The sequence below is a fragment of the Diplodia seriata genome, assembly GCF_021436955.1.
Source record: "Diplodia seriata strain FDS-637 chromosome Unknown scaffold_4, whole genome shotgun sequence".
Lineage (NCBI taxonomy): Eukaryota > Fungi > Ascomycota > Dothideomycetes > Botryosphaeriales > Botryosphaeriaceae > Diplodia > Diplodia seriata.
Window position 1 is genome coordinate 2,132,861 of NW_027117311.1, and position 20,822 is coordinate 2,153,682.

A 20,822-nucleotide genomic window follows, 5' to 3' on the forward strand; every position below is an offset into this window, starting at 1 on the left:
AGCCTTCAGAGAGACCAACCTGGGTCTCCAAGCGCTAGTCCTGAAGACGAGCCTGTGTCGGCCCCCAATCGAACGAGCATGTCGTAGCGTTTTGCCACAGCGAAAGGACACCCGCCACGGCCCTGCTTGAGTAGGTGGTCCTTTGCCTGCGTGACGTATTCCGTTCCCTTGCCCTCGAGGTTCTTGGGTCCAATCTCTTCAAGGACGTAGCCCTCAGACTTGAAGCCTGCACTTCCTGGATATGGCTTTCCGGCCATCCACTTCAGCCAAGACTTCAGTGCCCAACGATTGGCGAAGCTTGCATCAACGTACCTGGCCCAGAACATTAGCGATGCTTTCCAGGTTGAGATGTCACCGGCTCACCAAGGGTCGACGTCATAGGAAAGTTGATAATATCTCCCGTCCTTGTTGGGCTCCTCGGACATTCGCTGCGACCGCAGGAATTGTGGCCGTGGCAGGGCAAAGTTTCTCAATATGAACGCCCGTATCTGGAACGCGACATCAATGGCTGTAATCAAGCCAGCAGGAGGATCCGGATACCTAGGCGCAGAGTTAGCACGTCCAATGCTGCTGTGGCTTGTGCACTCACATCATGGCCTTCCGCAGACGTTCGTCCATGAGTGCCGAGACAACCTTGAAGCCAGCAGGGTGCACGGACGAGGGGGCATCGTAGAGCAGCATGGCAGTTGTTTCATCGGCAGTCTTCTTGTTGTCCTGGTGGGGGACCATGTACTTCTTTTCGTACCCTTGGCTCCACTCGGCGACCTCGTCCATCCACTGGATGCCGTCATTCCAGCCTTTGCCGGCGCCCGGCAGATGCTCGTAGGAGATTTCCATAGCGTCGCCAATAGATTTCCAAAAGGTGCCGATGGCGCATATTTCGAGGTCTGTGAGCTTCCGCCATTCGTAGCGATTGATCCAGCTCTTCGGCTCAAGCGCGAACAGCGCCAGAGTGTACAGCAGGTCGTCGTTGGAGATCTTCTTGCCATATAGGCTGTGCAAGTAATTCATGCGCGCGATTGCGCCGTTAGCACGTTCTGACTCGGGGGCATTCGCGATGAAGTCCTGGATCAGGACTTCGGTGTCGACGTAGCGCTGGGGCTCGTGTTAACGACTTCTTCTCTCAGCTGGCAGTGCACTCACCCTGGCTGCATGCTCCTTCTTGGAGAGCTGCTGGGTCTGCACCAGCAGCTTACTGATGGACGGAATGCCGTATGTGCGGAACAGGGCAAACTGCAGCGCCTTGTTCATGGTGAACGGAAACTCGCACTGGATGAGCTCTTTCTGGATCTCCTGCGCCTCCTGGTTGGTCATGCGCGCCATGTCGCCCCGCGTCTTGTAGCGGTACTTGGAGCGCATCTTGCGCAGCCGCCGGAAGCGTAGCGCCTGGCACAGCAGCGTGTAGCAGAGCAACACGGAGGCGCCGAATGCGAGCTTCGGTTGGGCCTTCACGCAATCCGGCACATTGTCGCCGAAGGCGTTGCTCGTGAGCACTTGTTCGAGTCCCATTGTCGTGGCCTGTTGTTGCTATCTCCTTTGATGCAGCTGACCTGGACTCAAGCTCGATCGAACGGCCTCGGGTCGTGAGAACGGTCACGAGCTACGTACGCCAGAAGTATCGCCAAGTCTGGGGTCGGGCCGGATCCCTGGGTGGTGCCTGCAAGAAGCGAGGGTTGAGGTTCGTAGGGAGAGAAAAGTAAGCTGACAGATAAAGCAGTGTCTCGGCGCACGGACGGGGCGACGTTGCGCGCTTGACCTGACTTGTCACGATAAAGTCCTGTCAGGCCATTCTGACCGACGTGGGCAAAGTTATGTTCCTTGGTCAGTGAGATTGGCCAGATGCTTTTGCTCCAAGGTGGTGCGCGCTTCCTGCGGGGTAAAGCATCCAGTAAGGTTGGAGCGATTATCCCAGCAAAGAACGCTCCTCTTTACAATTGCAGCAGCAGCCACTTAGCATCGAGCCCGAGCCTTTTCTTGTTAAGACGTTCAGATCAATGCTCATTCGCTGCACCGATTTAATCACTGGCGCGCTTACTACCCCTCCCCCGACACCTTAAGCGAATATGCAGAAGCATCCTACCACTATTAACTACGCTATAATTAGAAGTATAGTATATAACTTAAGCGATTAGTCTTAGATATAGATATTATTAACTTTTTTTAAGTCGTAGACTTTAAAGTAAGAATACTTATAACTTATAAGACTTTATCTAAATAGGCCTAGCGGCTTTATACGCTGCTTAGTAAGCTTTTTCGTTAAACGAGCTTCTTTAAACTACGTAGATCTTCTTATTATCTTTAATCAAACCACTACGAAACATTTAAAAAGATCTTTTAAAACTAAGTAAGTACTATTTCTTTTCTTTACTACGCTAGACTATCTATTTCTAAGCGCGTCTTAAAGTAAGGGTTAAGAAAGGCCGTAGATTCTACTAAGATTAGTTGCGAGGCTACCACGTACTTTTAGCTGGCGCTATACTAATGTCTTTAATTAGAATCGCAGCTTATGCATGTCAGCGTTGTCGTAGGGCAGCGCCCCGTGTTGGGTTGTAAGGTACGTCGTTCTCATCCGCCGTCCTGTTAGGATACGCGCCCTTACGCGAACCTCAACCACGCGTCGAACGCGTCGCTAACGGCCCCTAGGTCAAGGAAATTGTCTGCCATCGCAATGGTCATGCCTATGTAAGCGGTAGACGCTCGTTTAGAGTGGCGTGGCATCGATGCTAACCGTAATCTAGGGCGAGGAAGAGTATCTCCTCCGGTGGGCCACTGATGGCGGCACATCGGGCGCCAGGGATGTGCCGTTTTCATGGCATAGGCTTTCGGAGCTCGATACATGCCTTCATCACCTACAAGGCTACCTCGAGAGCCTAGTCGCGTATGTCGCCGTTGCTTCACCTCCCTAAGCGCGCATCCACTCACGTGATGCAGTTCATCGCGTCCTCGCAAAAAGCGCAAGCGCGCCATTGACGGCGGCGACCACCAAGCTCGCGCTTCCCCGGCGGAGCGCGTCCGCGACGACTCGTCAACGTCGTCAAGCTCCCGCCTGAATTCACCCGCCATTTCGCACGCCACCTTGTCCACCGCGTCCACCCTAACACGTGACGAGCCCGATGCCAAAGTCTACAATGGAGTGCTCACGGTCGAAAACGGCTTCACCGTGGCTGTCCAATCTTCTTCCGCGCCGGATCACATCGACGTTCGCAATGTACCCACGCCAGCAATGATGACGGCCGCCAAAACTGCCGGCACCGCGGCCGCAGCCGCCAAAGTACGTGCCGAGGTGATGAGGCGCCTCGACAGCTTGCCCGGCCCGAAGATCTCTCTTGTCAACACAATTGACGACACTTCACCTCCGCTGGGCTTCGAGTTCATCCGACAGAACATCTTGGGTGAGGGCGTCTACGCTGCGGACCCCGCCACGAGGACCGGCTGCACAAAGTGCAAGGCCCATATGGGCCAGAACATGGGCTGTGAGTACAGCAAGCTGTGTGACTGCCTGGAATACGCCGCGGTGAACGACACAGAACGCATGCTTCCCGAAGAGCGCGATCGCTGGGAGGCGATCAAGGCCGACGGCGGCCTCGGCGACACCGCTGGCCTCCCAAAGAAATTCCCATACTACTCCAGTGGACCGCGTACCAGCGCCGAGAGAGCTGGGTGCCTTGTGCCGTTCTACCTCGACCGCCGCTACCCCATATACGAGTGCAATGAGAACTGCAAATGCGGACCGGGCTGCAAAACGCGCGTGGTGCAGAAGGGTAGGCAGGTCAGGCTAGAGATTTTCAAGACTCCTAACGGTCGCGGTTGGGGTCTACGCTGCAATAGCGCGCTTCGGACGGGTCAGTTCATCGACACCTACCGCGGCGAGATAATCAAGGACGACGAGGCTACCCGCCGCGAGAAGGGCGCACGCCACGGAACCAAGGATTCTTACCTGTACTCCCTCGACAAGTTCGCCGAGGCCGAAGGTATTCCTCCCGAGGAGCTCTACGTTATCGACGGCGAGTTCAAGGGCGGCCCGACCCGCTTTGTGAATCACTCCTGCGAACCCAACTGCCGCCAGTACGTCGTCTCATACAATCGTCATGATCCCAAGGTCTACGAAATTGCTTTCTTCGCCATCCGCGACATTGCGCCCAACGAAGAGCTCACGTTCGATTACCTGGACAAAGACGAAGCGGAAGAAGAGGAAGTCGATCCGGAAGAGAGGAACGAGGGTGGCATGAAGCCGGTTAAGTGCCTCTGCGGTGCTCGCAAGTGCAGGAAGTACTTGTGGCTTTGAGGGAGTGAGGGCGGCAGGTGCGGCTGGTGTCATGTTCGATGCACGGAAAGGACCAGGCTAAAGTTCCTTGGGGGCATTCAGGATGCAGTGGAAGGAACATGATTCTCAGAGCGGATCGAACGGCTTGATAACCAGCAATGGCTTCTCACGCTTTCATCTTTCCCGGCCCCTACGTTTGCATTTCCTCTTCCATTGCAGTCTGCGATTCTTCTCCATTCCTTCAGTGCCTCGGTGCTGGGGAAGAGATAATCTGCTCCTTTCCTTTTCCCTGTCAGGCGTGTACGACACTCTAGAAATTTGCGACAGAGTGTTTGCAAAGCCTTCCCTGCATTCACCTTGGCTGATAGAGCATAGCGATAAGCATCGGTTCATTCAGGCTTGGCACCAATGAGAAATGATAGCCAATTAAAACCCACAAGTGGCATTCCAGCAGCTTCCCATAATAACTTAGAACCGTAAGATTTTTTTATATACTTTCTACGGACACGGTTGTTGGTTACACGAGTTACCTACGTATTACTATAGAAGAAGATGAATAACGTCCGCTTTCTAGCTTCTAAAGATAATATATTATAGTTTACCTACCTTAAATCTTCGTCTTATATACTATTTAAGACTTTTTATGAACCTCTACTAGTAATAGACTTTATCGTCTAGCTTTCGGATAAGAAATAACTAATTATGTATAAAGTTAGAGTCTTAATACTTTCCGACGGTATACTTAGAGCCTTAGACTTAAGGCTCGTTGTGAACCGAACTTATTCTCTAATTAGTACAACACGGTGACTCATAACTCTCAGGATGTTCCCTAAAGAGCGCTAAAAACCGCACACCAGGTACAGTGGGCGAACTACAGCGAAACAAACAATCAGCCTTTGATCATCCACGTGGAGAGAAAGTGCCCCTTCGGCCGAGCGCCGTTCGGACCGTACCTTGAAATGACACACCGGCGTTTGGAACTCATACAAGCGCGGTGAAGGTATCATATAGGTAGTCCAGCGCGACTATCCGTCAAGGTATTCGCGATGATGCTAGCATGCGGATTCCAAATCCTACGAAGCTTTTGTAGCCGCGTACTACCAATGTTTACCAGCATTTGCAGGGTGCAACCGCCGTGGAATCGGGAGTTACTTCGAAGCAAGTAATGCAAATGACGCCCGGTGGTGGTGGTGAGCATCGTTGTTCTGTTGATCCCGTTTCTCCATACTCATCATCTCCTCTTTACCCCACACGAGAGGTAACGTTACCCCACCCTCGCCCACATCTTTCCCCCTCGTTACGAACTACCGCGCGCACGCACGCGGCAGTGGTAAGCGAGAAGCCATCACTGTTTTCCACCAAGGGCGGGAGTGGAGAAAAAGGTGGAGAGAATAGGCATGTGCAGCCACAACTGCAACTGCCGAGCAAGCCGTAGCCACATATATACCTTGAGAACTACGTACATGTATGCTGAAATCATCCTGTGGCACCTTCTCTTCCCACACAATTTCCCCACTCAAACATACCACCAAACCACGCTCCCCATGTCTACAACCACCGTAAAGCACCCTACCCTCAACGCGACCCTTCACGGTGTCGTCCGTCATGACGGTGCTATCGCGCAGTTCCGCGGCATCAAATACGGCTGCGTGCCCGCGCGGTTCGCGCTACCTGTCGTGTTGGACGATTGGAAAAATGCAGACGTGGATTGCACGGAGTACGGGCCGCGGTGCCCGCAGCAGGCGTTTGACGTCGGGCATCTGCTGCGGCTGCCCGAGGACGTGGAGCTGCCGCGCGAGCGCGAGGATGAGTTTGAATGTTTGAATTTGGACGTTTCGGTGCCGGCGGCGAAGGTGGAAGGGCGGAAGAGAGGAGAGCTGTTGCCGGTCATGGTGTGGATTCATGGTGAGTGTGGCGCGAACGATCTTGGCTTGTTTGATGGTTCCGAGGCGCATATGGAAGGGTTGAGGCTGATGCTGGGTCTGCTTAGGCGGCTCTCAGGTGATGACGTTTGGCTCTGCGGCATCTGGAATCTGTGGTGAGTGGAACGAATCACGACAGCTGGCCGTAGCTGAGCGCAAAAGACCCATGCAAGCTCGTGCAAGATTCTGTCAAGCAGTCGAAGCCGATGATTGTGGTTGCCATGCAATATCGGTTAAATGTATTTGCCTTTGGAGATGGCAAAGGGCCGAAAAACCTGGCCTTGAAAGATCAGAGACTCGCGATCGAATGGGCTAAGAAGCATATTGCTGGGTTTGGCGGAGACCCCGTTAGATTAATCTTTGTAAATGAGCGTGGATTAGTGCTGACAACTGCACAGGAAAACATCACAATAGCTGGAGAGAGTGCAGGCGCGGTATACGCTCACGCGCATGTCGTGCAGAATGCGCCGATCAAGAGAGCAATTCTGATGTCTGGGACTCTTGAGATGTCACCACCACGACCTCTCTCATACGAGACGACCATCATTGCGCCAATAGAGACAAAACTGGCCGGTATCGGGTCATCGCTCAGGACGGCAACCGCAGAAGACATAATCCAGGCGCTCACGGAACTGAACATGGTCAGCATGTGGCTTCAGCAGAGCCCCGATGAGCCGGAGCTAAGTGACTGGACGAGGACCGGGAGTGCTAAGAGCCTGCTGATCGGGGATGTTGAGTACGAGGTAAGATTGCAAGAGGGCTGGGGCAAAGGGACAGCCGCGTTGACGCATCTCAGTCTATTCTTTGGCGAAATGGAATCGAGGCATTGACGGCCCAGGCGATTGTTGACGCGTTCAATTTGGCAGGCGAGCACAGCGGAGAGCTGCGGCGGGCGTATGGCATTATGGGGTCGCGGGCGACGCAGAGTAAGACAGGGGCGCTCGACTTCATCAACGACACGCGCTTCTCGTGGCCGATCAGGAAGCTCAGCAGGACGTGGCGGGCGGAGGGACTGCCTGTATACGGCTACGTAGTCGACCAGGCCAACCCATGGCAGGGCAGCAGCAGAGCGCACCACGCCGTCGATCTCGTGCTGCTGTTTGGCGGGCTGGATCTGTCGTTCAACGCGGCGGCAGTGGCCGTCGCAGACGAGATGAGGCGGCGGTGGATCGCGTTCGTCAACGGGGAAGCACCCTGGTCGGCGGACACGACCTTCGCATTTGGGCCGCACGGCGACTGCAGCGAGCTCGACGCGGGCGGGCTTGCTGCTCGAAGGAGGACGGTGCAGATGTCGACGCTAGAGCGCGTGGAGCCGGCGCAGCTCGGGGCCGTCTTCGCCGCGCTTGCCGCTGGGCGGGTGAGTCTCCTCAATTGACGGCGAAGAATGGGGAGCACCGTCTCGTCGCAAGGGCATTGGCCCGCTCGGATAAATATTGTGGTCGTGGGCGGAGGCACGCGTTTGCCGGCGTCAACCGCTGCAGCGCATCGCATTCTTGGCTTGGCAGCAGCCGGTGAGGTCATTTGCCCGGCCGGGACAACTGCGATCCTGCATGCGCGGCGCACAGCGCGCGGGCCCGGGCTGGACGTAAATAGAGCGGGAGGGGTAAGTAGCATGCAATTAGCTTCTGGATGGGCAGGCAGGGCGAGCGTCGGCCGACGTCCGGATGGAGACCGCATCATCGCAGCGTCCCGGGTCGCAGCTCGACCGTGTTCACGTGCGGCCGCAGAAATAATGGCCCCCATCGGCCTCGGCTGCCTGCGACAAATTGGAGCTGCGGGAGTCGTGCAGCGGTCGGTCACGCCCGGCATGCGAGGCTGGAGCGCCGGAAAGCCGGAAGAGCGCGCGCTGACGGCCGTGGTGCGCAGCTGGGTTGCGCGTGCCAGCGGCCGCGGGCCGGGGGGCGGCCAGCAGCCGGCGACGCAGAGATGGACATACAGCAGGCAGCCATGGTGTCGTGTGCGCGAGAAGCAGCGCAGAGCGTGGTGCCGCGGGCGTGGGCGGAGCGTTGTGGGCGTTGGCTCTAGCAGGAATGAAATGGATGGGCCTTTCTCGGCTGCGGCAGCCTAAAACTTTCGTTCACTGTGCAAATTACCTACGTTGCTGCCGTACCTTTCAACAACTTCACTCTCTTCCACCCGCCTGCGCTGCCAGAGTCGCCTTCTACCGGCCGTCCACGGCGTCGCCGACGTTTTCCTTTCCGCTCGTCCTGCTGCCCATCCGACCCGGCTGATCTCATCGGTCCCGTCTGCTTGGAGCACCGTCATCGTGCCCGCTTTGCCCACCGGTACCAGGCCAATTCACCACCACACGACAATTTTGCCCCAGCCCCAGGTTCGTGGCGACCGCTGCCCAACATCCCGCAAGCATCCTCCGCATCGCGCCTCGATCTCCGCACTCTCTCCCCGCTCGGCCGCTGCTTCCAGCCGTCATTTTCGCTGACTTTCTCTCGCCCGCTTCTCAGCGCAGCTGCGGGAATTCCAGCGTCGCCGCCTGCACCGCGTCTGCCCCGCGCAGCCCACATCCCGCGCAGGCTCCACACAGCCAACGCCGTCTGCCTGGGCCGATTGCACAAGCTTGCCTAGTGCGGGGAGGTCAAGCGCAGCACACCTCTCCGGACGCTTCCAAGCCGCGGCCCACCGGGGAGCGTACCAGTGCTTCTGGAACTTGTCTTTTTCTGCTACTGACTTCAATACCCCCTCGCGCCTGTGTAAAATCACCGGCGTTCAGTATGGCATCGACATTTTCGTACGCGCAAGCGGCCAAGGGCATGTCCACGACTGCCACTCCGGCAACACAGTCTAAGGCACCGTCCGGCACAACTACCCCCGCCCTCACTGCGGAACCCACAGGCATAAATTGGGCAGACGATGGTGAGCCGGGCAGCCAAGCTCTCGAAAACGGCGCAGACGCTACAGCCAGCATGGATGAGGCCGTTACCAACGGCATCCAGAAGCAGGCCGTGAATGCGCAGCAACCTGGCGAGTCCGGCGTCTCGTCACCCAGCGTCGCTGCGTCGACTACCACGAAGGAGGATGACACCTCTTCGGTCCCCAATGCCTCTTCCGAGTCTACGTGGGACAACAAGTCGCAAGCTTCCAACGCTGCCGAGAAGTCCAACGACCAAGGAGATGCTGGCCCCGAGAAGAAGCAAGGCAAGGAGAAGAAGGAAAAGAAAGAGAAGATCCCGCCCAAGCCGCTTCAAGAAGCCCCAATCCCCCAGGTCAACATCTGGAAACAGAGGGCAGAAGCCAGCGCCAAGTCTAAGCCCAGCACTGCCGCTCCTGCTGTCAAGCCTGCTGCGTCTACAGCCAAGCCATCTGCGCAAGCGTCTCCCACCAAGCCTAGCGATTCTAAGGCTAATGCCGCGAGAAAGGGCAAGGATGATGAGATTGATGGTGGCAAGGCCGTGAGTAGCAAGGCCAGAGATGAGGATCAGTCCGGCCGCCGACCGCAGGGCGATGCCTCGAAAGTAAGGAGAGGAGTTCAACAAAACGCCGGCCTCCCACAGCCTCCTGTGAAAGATCAGGAATCGTGGCCGACGCCTGAAGATGTCCAGGGTGAGGACCGAAGGAAGGCTCAAGAGAAGACCGAAAAGTCAGATAAGGACCAACGTCCCGTCGTTGCAGCGGCACCGAAGGGCAAGAACGAGTGGGTCTCGCTGCCCTACACTCCGTCGGTCGTATTCAACACCCCCATGCCGAATACTGGAGCCAGAAGAGGAGGACGTGGCGGTGGGCGTGGTGGCGCCCAGGTTGGAGGCCGTCCCAGCTCTGGAATTGTGAATGGCGCCTCTAGCACCGAGAAGGACTCCGCACCAACAGCCGGCGAGCAGTCTCGACGTGGAAGGGCAGATGGCGCTGTCCAGGACGCGTTGCCTGCCAAGGCGAAGAGAAACTCTAGTGTCAGCTCAGCCGCTGGCCCAGTGGCCGAGACTCAGAAAATCGAGGCAAGTGCTCAGGCAGTGCGCCTCTCGAATGGCGACGGCCCCGCCGGATCGATCTCTGGATCCACCAATGCTCAGCGCAGCAATGCTGCGCCGCGCCAGAAGGCAAACCGTAAGTTCGACCAATCTGGCGCCGAACGCCGCAAGGAGGATTCGGTCTCGCCTTCGGACACTACCGGTCGGAGAGGTTCTGCGGCTGTGCAACAATCAGAAGGTCAGCTTTGCAACTCTGTTCTTGTGACTTTGCTGGTAGAGAATGGACTAATTAACCATTATTCTTAGAACAAGGCCGTCGCAGGTCATTCTCCCAAAGCGATAGCCAACCTGCTCCTGCCCGCTCGGGTGGGCCGGAGCGTCGCAGTGGCCAATATGGCTCCGGTCGTGAGCGCGGTGAAAACCGTGGACGTGGAAGCATGCGTGGACGCAACGGCAACCACGGTTACCAGAACAGCCACCATGGCAACTTCCCCAACGGCCATGCCTCGTTCTCAATCCCTCGATCTCCACCAAACTTTGAGCCTCATACTTTCTTCGGTCAAGGTGCGCAGCAACAGCAACGCGGTTACCGTGGTGGACGTGCTCAGTCACTTCAGACCGACTCGATGTACGGCCGCCCTCATCCTGGTTATTCGAACGGCCAGGCGCTGCCTCCGTTGCAGACCTACATGAACGGCGGCGTCTACGATTATCCCATGCAGCCCATGAGTGCCATGCAGTATTCGCCCTACATGGCTGATCCATTCCACCTTCTGCGGACAGTGCAGATGCAACTGTACGTTTTCATCCCCTCGACCTTGTGATCCACCCATACTGATCTGAATATAGGGAGTACTACTTCTCCGTCGATAACCTCTGCAAGGACATGTTTATGCGCAAGCACATGGATTCTCAGGGTTTCGTGTTCCTCGACTTCATTGCCGGTTTCAATCGGGTCAAGACCCTGACGACCGATATTTCCGTCATCAAATATGCCATCACTCAGTCGACCATCATCGACTACAAGATTGGCGCAGATGGCAAAGACAGGCTGCGCCGCCGCGAGGGCTGGGAGCAATGGATTTTGTCGACGGGCGAGCGCGATCCCTCTGCTCAGAATGACGGACCCAATGAACTGCACCAGCCGTCAGTCTCGATGCCGCCACCGGTTGATCCTCGGTACATATTGCAATATCCCGGGTCGCCGGGGGACATGCCTACCAGCCCCAGTCACAGTGGTGTTTTCCAACCTCTCAACGGCATCGCGCAGGGCGCCTCACCCGTCAACGGGGGCCCGGCAGGTTCTGAGCTGCCCAACGGCGGTCACTACACCGAGGGCGGCACCTCCCAGCTCTCATCAATGAACGTCGGTGCTGTCCCCGCCTTCGCTCCCAACCCGTCTCCGAATGGTATCAACCCTGAGGCCGATTCGTTCTCGAATGGCCAGACCGAGGGTCTCGCCGTCGTGATTCGGAAGAACGAGCAAAATTCGGAGAAGCAGCCGGCTTTCCACTCTGAGGGGTCTCGTACCTTTTCCGATGGCTCGATCGACAGCAAATCCGTCGCGGAGGAGCTGCACAAGGTCGACGCCAAGCAGACTGGACCGGAGACTAATGGTCACGGCCCTGTGGAAGCGTAAGCTCAACGATGGAAGCGCCAAGGGAGCTGTTTCGTGCTAACAGCACGATCAGGATTGAGGATCGTCAGTTGGACGTCCTCACGAGATCACAAAGTCCCTCTTCACAACCTGGTAGTTCTGCGATGCGGCTTTTCTGGGTCAAGGACCAAGAGCACCCGGTCCAGTCTGAATCTCTCCCCCCTGATGCCAACGTCGTTCTCTACACCGAGCTATACAAGTCAGCACTGAAACAACGCGAAGCGGTGCCGATCGGGAATTGTCCTTACGACATGGTCGTCCTTTATCAGTTTTGGTCGCATTTTCTCATTCGAAACTTCAACACGAGCATGTACGACGAGTTCCGGCGGCTTGCATTCGAGGACATTGCCCGGCGTTCTTCGGACGTAGGCATGCGGTGCCTGGTCAAGTACTACGGCGAGGCACTGTCAAGTCAGAGCGACATCCGGCAACGGGTCGCTCGTCATTACGTCGATATCGTTACAACAGAACCTGGTCACAATGGACCTGCTTTCACGCAGCTACGGGCAGCCTGGCGGGACGCCTCTGTGAGTGAGCGCAACCGGCAGACGATCAGTGCTTTTATGGGCAGCGAACTGCTCGCTTCTCTTGAACAGTAGTAATTCCCCTTTCGCGTTTGCCCAAGTCATATGCCATCCTCGCCAGCTTGGTCGTTTTCGATCCTGTACACCATTACCTTCAAGCGATCCATAGCGCTTGATTTCGCTGATTTGCTTCTTATTGTTCCTTTCCTTTCACGACGGCACATTTTCTCCCCTTTGCATTCCCTGGCTGCGTTCCGAAGTTCATCTCACAAAAAGTAATTGGCGTTTGAAATGGGCATATGGGGTTGGTTGCATGATTGCGTTCTGAAAGCTCTTTTTTCCAATGATGAGAACTAGAACCCGACGACCGGTCTTCCTTTTCGGACTGGCTGGGACATTCCAAAAGGGCCATGTGAGGTTAGGCGGGAGGGTTTCAGGATTTGGCGGCATACGGAGGGCGGATGGGATTTGCGAAGACACGCCGTCGTTGGCCTTTTTCGGGGTTGATGACTTTGCACGCACGGTGGCGCTCGTTTCCTTGCTTCGAAGGCCAAGTTCCCTCGTATTTTCTCTTCATGGCTTCCTTTAAAAAAAAGGCTGGGGCTGCAATGGGTTTCCCATAGGCACAATCGCACGTGAATACATAAGATTGCTCCGCTCAAAAGTAGTTCCATCCCGGTGACTTCGGTTTCGACTGCGAAGAGGTGCAACAGCCGCGGGCGCTAACCGCGGTGCTAGACGCAGACGAGCAGTTAGGCGTGAGGCGGTGAAGCCGAGCCGGCGCCGTTGGATGCTGGAGCAGAGTTGATCCGTCTACGGATTGAAGAATCTGGCGGGTGGCATGGCGCCGAGGAGGGGCGGGTGCAGGGAGAGGAAAATCGGAGATGGCGTGCATGACTGGCGCTGAGTCAAGAGACTGGGGGTCGTTCCTGAGCGCGGTGGGTTTGGTAGGCGTGCGGCTCTCGGACCTCCTGTGCTTGGTCTCTGACATAATTGCTCGAGCTGCACGCCCGCGCTAGCGCCGCGCGAAGCTCGATCACCTCGCCCGGCATTTACTGCGCGCGCCCTCACTCACCCTATGGCTTCTTCTGTGCCCCATCCGCTCTAACTCTCTACACCTCCACCCCGCCGTTCCTCGCCCTCTCTGCGCCCCCACAATGGCCCGCGACAAGTTCGCAAAGCAGTCGCTCGGCGCCTCGCTCCACGCCCACATCAAAGAGGTTCGCTCTTCACCCACCCTCCACGCTGGCCCGGCTGACCCGCAGTTGCAGTCGCGCGTCCTCATGGTCGGCGCAGGCGGCATTGGATGTGAGCTGCTCAAGAACCTCGTCCTCACCGGATTCGGCAACATCCACATCGTAGATCTCGACACCATCGACCTCTCCAACCTCAACCGCCAGTTTCTGTTCAGGCACGAGCACATCAAGAAATCAAAGGCCCTGGTACGTCAGCCCTGGCCCGCCATCATGCGCCTGCGCCTTAGGCTAACCAGGCATTTTGTTCGCTCAGGTCGCGAAGGAGTCTGCCGGAAAGTTCAACCCCCACGTCAATATCGAGGCGCATCACGCCAACGTCAAGGACCCGCAGTTCAATGTGGATTGGTTCAAGAGCTTCAACCTCGTCTTCAACGCGCTCGACAATCTCGACGCCCGCCGTCATGTCAACAAAATGTGCCTTGCGGCTGACGTTCCTCTGATCGAGAGTGGCACCACCGGCTTCAACGGCCAGGTTCAGGTCATCAAGAAGGTAGGAAGCTAGCGCGCATCATCGAGCCCTATGCTGACAAGCGCCAGGGCAAAGCTGAATGCTACGACTGCAACGTCAAAGAGACGCCCAAGAGCTTCCCTGTCTGCACCATCCGCAGCACGCCTAGCCAGCCCATCCATTGCATTGTCTGGGCCAAGAGCTACCTGTTCACTGAGATTTTCGGCATCAGTGAAGATGAGGCGCCCGAGCTGGACCATACAGAGGACTCGGAGAACAGAGAGGAGATAGAAAATCTGCGCCAAGAGGCGCAAGCCTTGAAGTCGATTCGCGAGTCGATGGGCTCCGAGGACTTTCCCCGGAAAGTGTTCAACAAGGTGTTCAGGGAGGATATCGAGCGCCTGCTGTCCATGAAGGAGATGTGGGCACACAGGCGGGCGCCGGAAGCTCTCGACTGGGAGAAGGTCTCAGCGCATGCGCGAGGCGACGGTGCGGATCTGTCGCAGAGCGACCAGGCTGTTTGGACGGTCTCAGAGAATTTTGCCGTGTTCAAACACAGCATACAGCGGCTGAGCGACCGCCTGCAAAAGCTGAAAGCAAACACCGACACTGGCGACGCTCCTCCTGTCTTGAGCTTCGACAAAGATGATATCGACACGCTTGACTTCGTCGCTTCTGCCGCGAACCTCCGTTCCCACGTCTTCGGCATCGAGTCAAGGTCCAAGTTTGATATCAAGCGTAAGTCGTGCTCGGCCCTCGTTCTCCAGCTCTGCTGACACGTAATTTAGAAATGGCTGGTAACATCATCCCTGCCATTGCGACTACTAACGCTATGACGGCGGGTCTGTGCGTACTGCAGGCCTTCAAGGTCATGCGCGATGACTACGATAAAGCCAGGATGGTGTTCCTCACCCGCTCGACGGACCGTGTGCTTACGGCGGAGAAACTTCACCCACCCAAGCCGGAGTGCCCGGTGTGCAGCGTCGCTCAGACCAAGCTCATCGTCGACACCTCGCGCGCCACCCTGAAGGACCTTGTGGAGGACTTCTTGCGCTTGGAACTCGGCTACGGCGATGAGTTCAGCATCAACAGCGATGCTGGCGTCATCTACGACCCTGAGCTGGATGATAACCTGCCCAAGAAGTTCGGTGAGATTGGCCTGAAAGCTGACAGCTTCGTTACCGTCATCGACGAGGAGGACGAGAATCCCCGTGTGAATCTTGTCCTCTCGATCACTGAGCAGTATGTCTCAATCGACCCACGTTTCCATCACACACTGACATTATTCCAGGGCCCTCCCTGAGGACGCAAAGCCAATTCATCTCCCCGAGAAGCTGGAAATTCCGCACAAGCCCAAGACCGCCCACGGGGACCCGACTGAGCCCAACGGAAATGGTGCGGTTGTCACGAACGGCGTCGATAGCCAACGCAAACGCACAGCCGATACGGCAGGCCTGGAAGAAGACGAGCAGCTGCACAAACGCGGCAGGGTTGCAGAGCTGCCAACTACTGTTCAGAAGGTTGGCTCGGGAGAGGTCATCGTGATAGACGACAATGCACCGATCACGATTGACGACTGAGGTAGGCATGTCCCGCCCTTCTTCTGACGTCACAGCAATCTTCGAACAGTCTGTATTGCTCGCAGCAACATCGTCGCCTTTAGTGAGCTCGTAGGTCTATCCTTTGCTGCCATGAACCTGGCGCCAAAGAACCGACTAGGCAGGCTTCGATCTGCCTTCTGCTCAGCCACCTCCGATTAGATCTGCTTCTGCGCGTCAGCCATTGTACTTATACCACATCCTGCTTGAGGCGTTTCTTGGATGACAGGACGCGAGACCATAACAGCGCGAATAACGACTACACGAGTTACTCACCGCACTCATGCCTCCATCGAGGTTTATGACGCAGTTATTTGCATACTGATTGGTCGCGAGGAAAACGGCGGTGTTGGCAATTTCTTCGACGGTGCCGAAACGCCTCAAAGGAATGCGTTCCAAGGCTTTCTCGCGAGCTGCAGGTTGCATGGCTGTTGCTCGGGAAAGCAGGCATTTGTATATTAGCCAACGGACTTCTCCTTTTCCCTTTTCAACGAAGACTTCCGAAGGGAACCTTGCTTCTCCATGGTTGGGGTAATCATGGAAAAGCTAGGGGGGTAGTGCACAGTACAAAATATAGAAACCATACTCCTACAGCCCCGTCTTGTAGGACAAGGCCAATAGAACAAGAGGGTTGAGACGGAAGTGAGATATGTTCCCGTGAGAATGGCATGTCACTTGCACCATTCTTGATTCATGTGCAGACTTACCAGATGTCATGTCCGTTTCGACGTATCCGGGCACGATGGCATTGATCCTCACTCCCAACGGGCCCATTTCTCCAGCGAGCGCACGCGTGAGTCCTGCAACAGAGAAGCCGAGTTAGAACATGTACACCGTAAGGAAACAGCCGGAATTCCATTTGCGTGATACATACCCAATACCCCAGCCTTACTTGCCGCATACGCCGCGGACCCCACGCCCCCCTGCACGGCCAGCAAGGAGCTCACGTTGACAATCGAAACCCCTCCTCTGAGAACCTCCTCTCCTTCATCGTTTGATGCTGCTGCTGACGTCTCCTGATCCTGCTTGTTAGCGTCGCCCCGAGCCCGAGCCGCGCTTTTCATCAGCACTTTCCCCATGAGCTTGCAGGCCCACATAGTTCCCATCAGATTGGTCTGCACGACGTCCTCGGTCGCGACTGCGGACTGGCGGACCAGCAGAGCGTTGTGCGTCACGCCAGCGGCGTTGACAACGATGGTGACGGGGGCGGGGTTGAACTTTTCCTGGCGAGGTTGCGGGTGTTGCGAGCAGAAGGGGTCGGCAGAAGGGGAAAGAATGGTGCGTAGGACAAGGGAGCGGGCGAGCATCTCCCAGAAACCTTTGCTGGAGACATCGCCGGCCACATAACCATGGGTCCGCGTGGTGTCGTCCGCGCCCTGGTGCGACACCAACTCGCGGACGGCGCTTTCGAGCGTGTCAGCGTTGCGGCCAATTATGGTGGTGCTGGCGCCGAGGCGCGCGAAGCGCGAGGCGATGGCCTTGCCGATGCCGCGGCTGCCACCGGTCACGAGGACATGGTGGTTGTCTAGAGGGAGGGGAGAGGAGTGGTAGCAACGGTGGTGGAGGAGGGCTGAGGATCTGGATGGGACGTTCAGGATAGCTCTGCTCAGTGCTGCGCGAGGCGGCATCGCGACGATTGGCATTGTATTGTATACGCTCTTTCGAGGGTTGGTGGTTGAAGGTGCGCGCTTCTCGGCGACGCGAGGTCTCGTGCCTTCGCGTCGCACTCGAGCTTTTCTTTTGTTCAAAGCCGCCACGACCCGACGCCTTTTCTTCCTCCTCTCCATCACTGCACACCAACGCTTCAGCACCCCAGCAACTCTTGGCCCCTCCATCATGGCGTCATCCACTGAAACGACCGAATACGTGACGCTCGTCTCTCGTGACGGCTTTGAGTTCAAGGTGCTGCGTTCGGCGGCAAACATCTCGGGCGCCATCAGGCGCATGTTGGATCCCACCAGTACGCCTCCTTCTCATCCCGACCCATCATCATACTTCTAAGACGGGTGTCACTGACATGCCCCTACAGACAACTTCGCCGAAGCAAAAAGCAACCGCTGCGTCTTCGAGAACATCAACGGCGTGGTGCTAGAGAAGGTCTGCGAGTACTTGTACTACAACGAGAAGCACAAGGACACCAAGGACGTCCCAGACATGGATATTCCGCCTGAGCTGTGCCTCGAGCTACTCATGGCGGCTGACTACCTGAATGGTGAGCATCGAGAATCCTTTCTTCACCGCATGGGTAACCTTGCACGAGGACGCGCTGTTTTGCTGACCACCTCTCGATGCAGTTTGATGACGATGCTTTCTTCTGAACTTTGCCTATGATGGGTGCAACGGCGTTTGAGGGTATGGATTACCCGTTAGCTCGGCCAAGCCGGTGGGACGAACATGGCACGCGATTCCTACGCTCATGATCGGATCTTCCGGAACGTCAGCATCCCGTCGAGAAGGCACAACAAAGCAACTTCGCTTTCGCGGGAGTGCAGTCGGCAGTCCATGACGGCGCAAGTCCTAGATGGACCTAGTGCACTGTCTCCGTTTCCTCGCTCTACCCTCGATGCATATGAGAGCCCTGAGTCGAACTATGATCCCCAATGGGCCCGCTCTCCGTGCAGGCCGGGGGATATGGGGAGGCGAGCGGACTAAGTGACGCTGACAGCGGTAAGTACCGGTATAGCATCACGAGCATATACGTCCATCGCCTACGCTCCGTGGGGTGGACGTCTATAGTTGATGCGAGAACAACACTCCTCTCAATTCAGTCTGCTTCCTTCAGTCGTGGATCTCGGGCTTTATTCCATAGGATATATTCTTCTCCTCTTCTACCATGGTAGAGAGCAAGCAATTAAGAAAATGAGCAATACCTTCAACTATAGTCCATTCTCCCAGGCGCAGACAGTCTACATTGGCATCTTTTCAAGACCTTAACAGCCCTTGTCTTTCCGCCGTATCCGCTGAGTCGATCCCGTTCGGCGGCGATCGCCGTAAAAGTTTGAACTCTTCACACGCTGTCCGAGAGCGCGATGCTTCAACCCATCGGACCAAGACGTTTGCTCACGAGTCAACGACATCTGACTCGGATGCCATCCTCATCGTTCCACCATCTATTTGCCTTTTTGCTTTCGCTTGAGCCGGGACAGGAGCTGCCTTCTATAAAAGCCTCGTCCCTGCATATCGGCGGTAAAACAAGCTGCGGCAAACGTTCCACGACTCGAAACATGACGTCGTTCTTTCGTGCTCCTCTTTGCCCGTCAGTGCTGGCAGGAGCCAAAGGGGAAAGCTGCTTCTTTTCCTCTCCCTCGCCATGCTCTGGCTTTCCTCTGGCATAGCCACTTGTATCGGACCCTCATCCGCCGAGGCAGAAGATGCATGGCTCTCTATAGGGCTGCGTCACTTGTTTGATTGGCCCCGTCTTCGTTTTCCTTTTTTTTTTGCCACGCGCCGGAAAGTCTCAGGATTGTTCGTTCTCAGCAATAACAGACAGTTATCGCTTGCCACCTCCTCATCCGTTCCGATGCCTTTTTTCTTTCACAAAAATAGACCAACTTGTGTTGGAATAACTGTAGATCAATTGTGCAGTGCAACGATGAATGACATCACGGTGGAGGCGTAGTAGTGTCACAACAGAAAAGGAACGAGGCAGGGGTCTGTAGATGTATCCTTGTACATAACCATGCGTATTCTTTCCCTTTTTTTTCTTTCCCGCCTCTTCAAACTGCTTGACGTAGCTGGAGTATCAGCTAATGCGCCACTAGGAGCGTTTGCGTGCTGTTGCCCTGCTGTACGCACAGGCACGGTTCGTTGAGAAAGTGCGGGGTTATGCGGGGGATTAGGGCGCACGAGAGTAAGGGATCCCTTTCTTCCCTTCCATCGCAAACTACCATCGTTCGGGGTAGGTGTGTTCGGAACTAGAGCCTGGTTGGTGGAGGTTATCCCATGGCCCGTGGGCGGGAGGGCTTGCGTAACGGGTAATGCCGCGATGGGTGCGAGAGCGAGCAAAAGACTAGTACTGCGGTATGGATGGGATATGGAGTCCAAACTTTGGAGTGACTCAAAGCACCGATGGTTGGCGCTGGCCTGTATACTGATACTAGTGTCGGGATCGAATTGAAGCCCTATCTGTCCTTCTAACCGGATGGTATCGTCTCGTCCATCACTGCTCACTCAGTTCTTCCTGCCATCAGTCTGATGAACTCGCTTCACTACTCCGTTCCACGACCGTCCGCCACGGATGCCCCCGGTCACTTATCTGACCAAAGACATCCCCGCCTTTTCTGGCCGGCTCCGTGACGACGCCAACGACGGAGGATTTAAGCCCAGAGCACTTGTTCTACCCACTAGCGGGACGAACGGACGGATGGAATGGAGAAGGAAGTGGTACAAGAATGGGACGGACCTTGAGCCACACCTACTAACTGCGAGTAGTGCGTTCTTTTCGTCTTCTATTCATCTTCTCGCCCACCGCAGAGGCGCCGGCGAACCAATCCAACGAAAACGAACGATGGAAGATGAAGAAGCGGCGTTCACGAGCTAGCGTCGTTATTCCCGAGACCGGTTCCCGTCACTCGAGCGAGCGAGTTTAGTCCGTAGTGTCGATCGACTAAGTACTTCGGAGGCTTGCTCTATTTTAGCCTCCTACATACCGCCCCACTAGACCCTGAAGAAGCGTTTTGTTCGATTGGCGTTGATCGACGATTGGGTCGCAACGGCTTGTCTCGTGGTTCGTTTCAGGCTCGCGTCTGATCTCTTCGACGTATATGGATGGACGGCGTTCGATTGGCTGTCCGCCCTGCGTGATTTATCCTGCGCCTTGATTACCAACGCGTTCTTCGTCTCATCAGAGCTTTGCGTTGTTATCTGGTTCATGTTCAGGACGGCGACGAAAGGATTCCGATGAGGCGAAAATAAAAAAAGAAGAGCAGATCTGGCGTGTGTGGTTCGTCGTTGCGCACTACTTGGTCAGATCACTTACTAAAACGAGATAGCCGAGCCTCGCCGCATTGGGTAGGGATGTGCAGCCGCGGTGCTCCCCTTCCCCCTCGTGCCAGGAATGCAGACCCTGATTGCTCGACGTCGTTTGTTGCAGAAGGAGAGATATGCACCGCCGCCCTAATGCAAGCCACAGGGCTGGAGACTTACGAATACTTGCATTATCAACGTCTTTTTGGCCACCACAAACCGCTGGCAAATCGACAGACAGCAGCAGCAGTAGAAGATGCCGGTACCA

At 56.1% G+C, this 20,822-nt stretch overlaps 6 protein-coding genes across 6 annotated transcripts; 4 read left to right on the top strand and 2 right to left on the bottom strand.

The window, feature by feature from the left end:
* Positions 1-5: 5 nt before the first annotated feature.
* SLS55_004515 (uncharacterized protein) lies at positions 6-1,509 on the bottom strand (the record flags this gene model as incomplete). Its single annotated transcript, XM_066775971.1, has 4 exons — positions 6-312; positions 364-540; positions 590-1,095; positions 1,144-1,509. 4 exons carry the CDS (start codon positions 1,507-1,509, stop codon positions 6-8), a joined length of 1,356 nt encoding a protein of 451 aa, XP_066633852.1.
* A 1,165-nt stretch (positions 1,510-2,674) lies between these two features.
* Positions 2,675-4,285, top strand: SLS55_004516 (uncharacterized protein; the record flags this gene model as incomplete). Its single annotated transcript, XM_066775972.1, has 2 exons — positions 2,675-2,682; positions 2,932-4,285. 2 exons carry the CDS (start codon positions 2,675-2,677, stop codon positions 4,283-4,285), a joined length of 1,362 nt encoding a protein of 453 aa, XP_066633853.1.
* Positions 4,286-8,915: 4,630 nt separating this feature from the next.
* Positions 8,916-12,362, top strand: SLS55_004517 (uncharacterized protein; the record flags this gene model as incomplete). The annotated part of the gene is made up of 4 exons (XM_066775973.1): positions 8,916-10,344; positions 10,413-10,902; positions 10,956-11,741; positions 11,798-12,362. 4 exons carry the CDS (start codon positions 8,916-8,918, stop codon positions 12,360-12,362), a joined length of 3,270 nt encoding a protein of 1,089 aa, XP_066633854.1.
* Positions 12,363-13,444: 1,082 nt separating this feature from the next.
* UBA2 (E1 ubiquitin-activating protein uba2) lies at positions 13,445-15,571 on the top strand (the record flags this gene model as incomplete). The annotated part of the gene is made up of 6 exons (XM_066775974.1): positions 13,445-13,507; positions 13,559-13,729; positions 13,797-14,033; positions 14,081-14,729; positions 14,780-15,233; positions 15,283-15,571. 6 exons carry the CDS (start codon positions 13,445-13,447, stop codon positions 15,569-15,571), a joined length of 1,863 nt encoding a protein of 620 aa, XP_066633855.1.
* Positions 15,572-16,344: 773 nt separating this feature from the next.
* Positions 16,345-17,105, bottom strand: SLS55_004519 (uncharacterized protein; the record flags this gene model as incomplete). Its single annotated transcript, XM_066775975.1, is given in 2 exon segments — positions 16,345-17,083; positions 17,098-17,105. The coding sequence occupies 2 exon segments, from the start codon at positions 17,103-17,105 to the stop codon at positions 16,345-16,347; spliced, it is 747 nt and encodes a 248-aa protein (XP_066633856.1).
* Positions 17,106-17,425: 320 nt separating this feature from the next.
* Positions 17,426-17,888, top strand: ELC1 (elongin C; the record flags this gene model as incomplete). The annotated part of the gene is made up of 3 exons (XM_066775976.1): positions 17,426-17,549; positions 17,619-17,801; positions 17,884-17,888. The coding sequence occupies 3 exons, from the start codon at positions 17,426-17,428 to the stop codon at positions 17,886-17,888; spliced, it is 312 nt and encodes a 103-aa protein (XP_066633857.1).
* Positions 17,889-20,822: the final 2,934 nt, after the last annotated feature.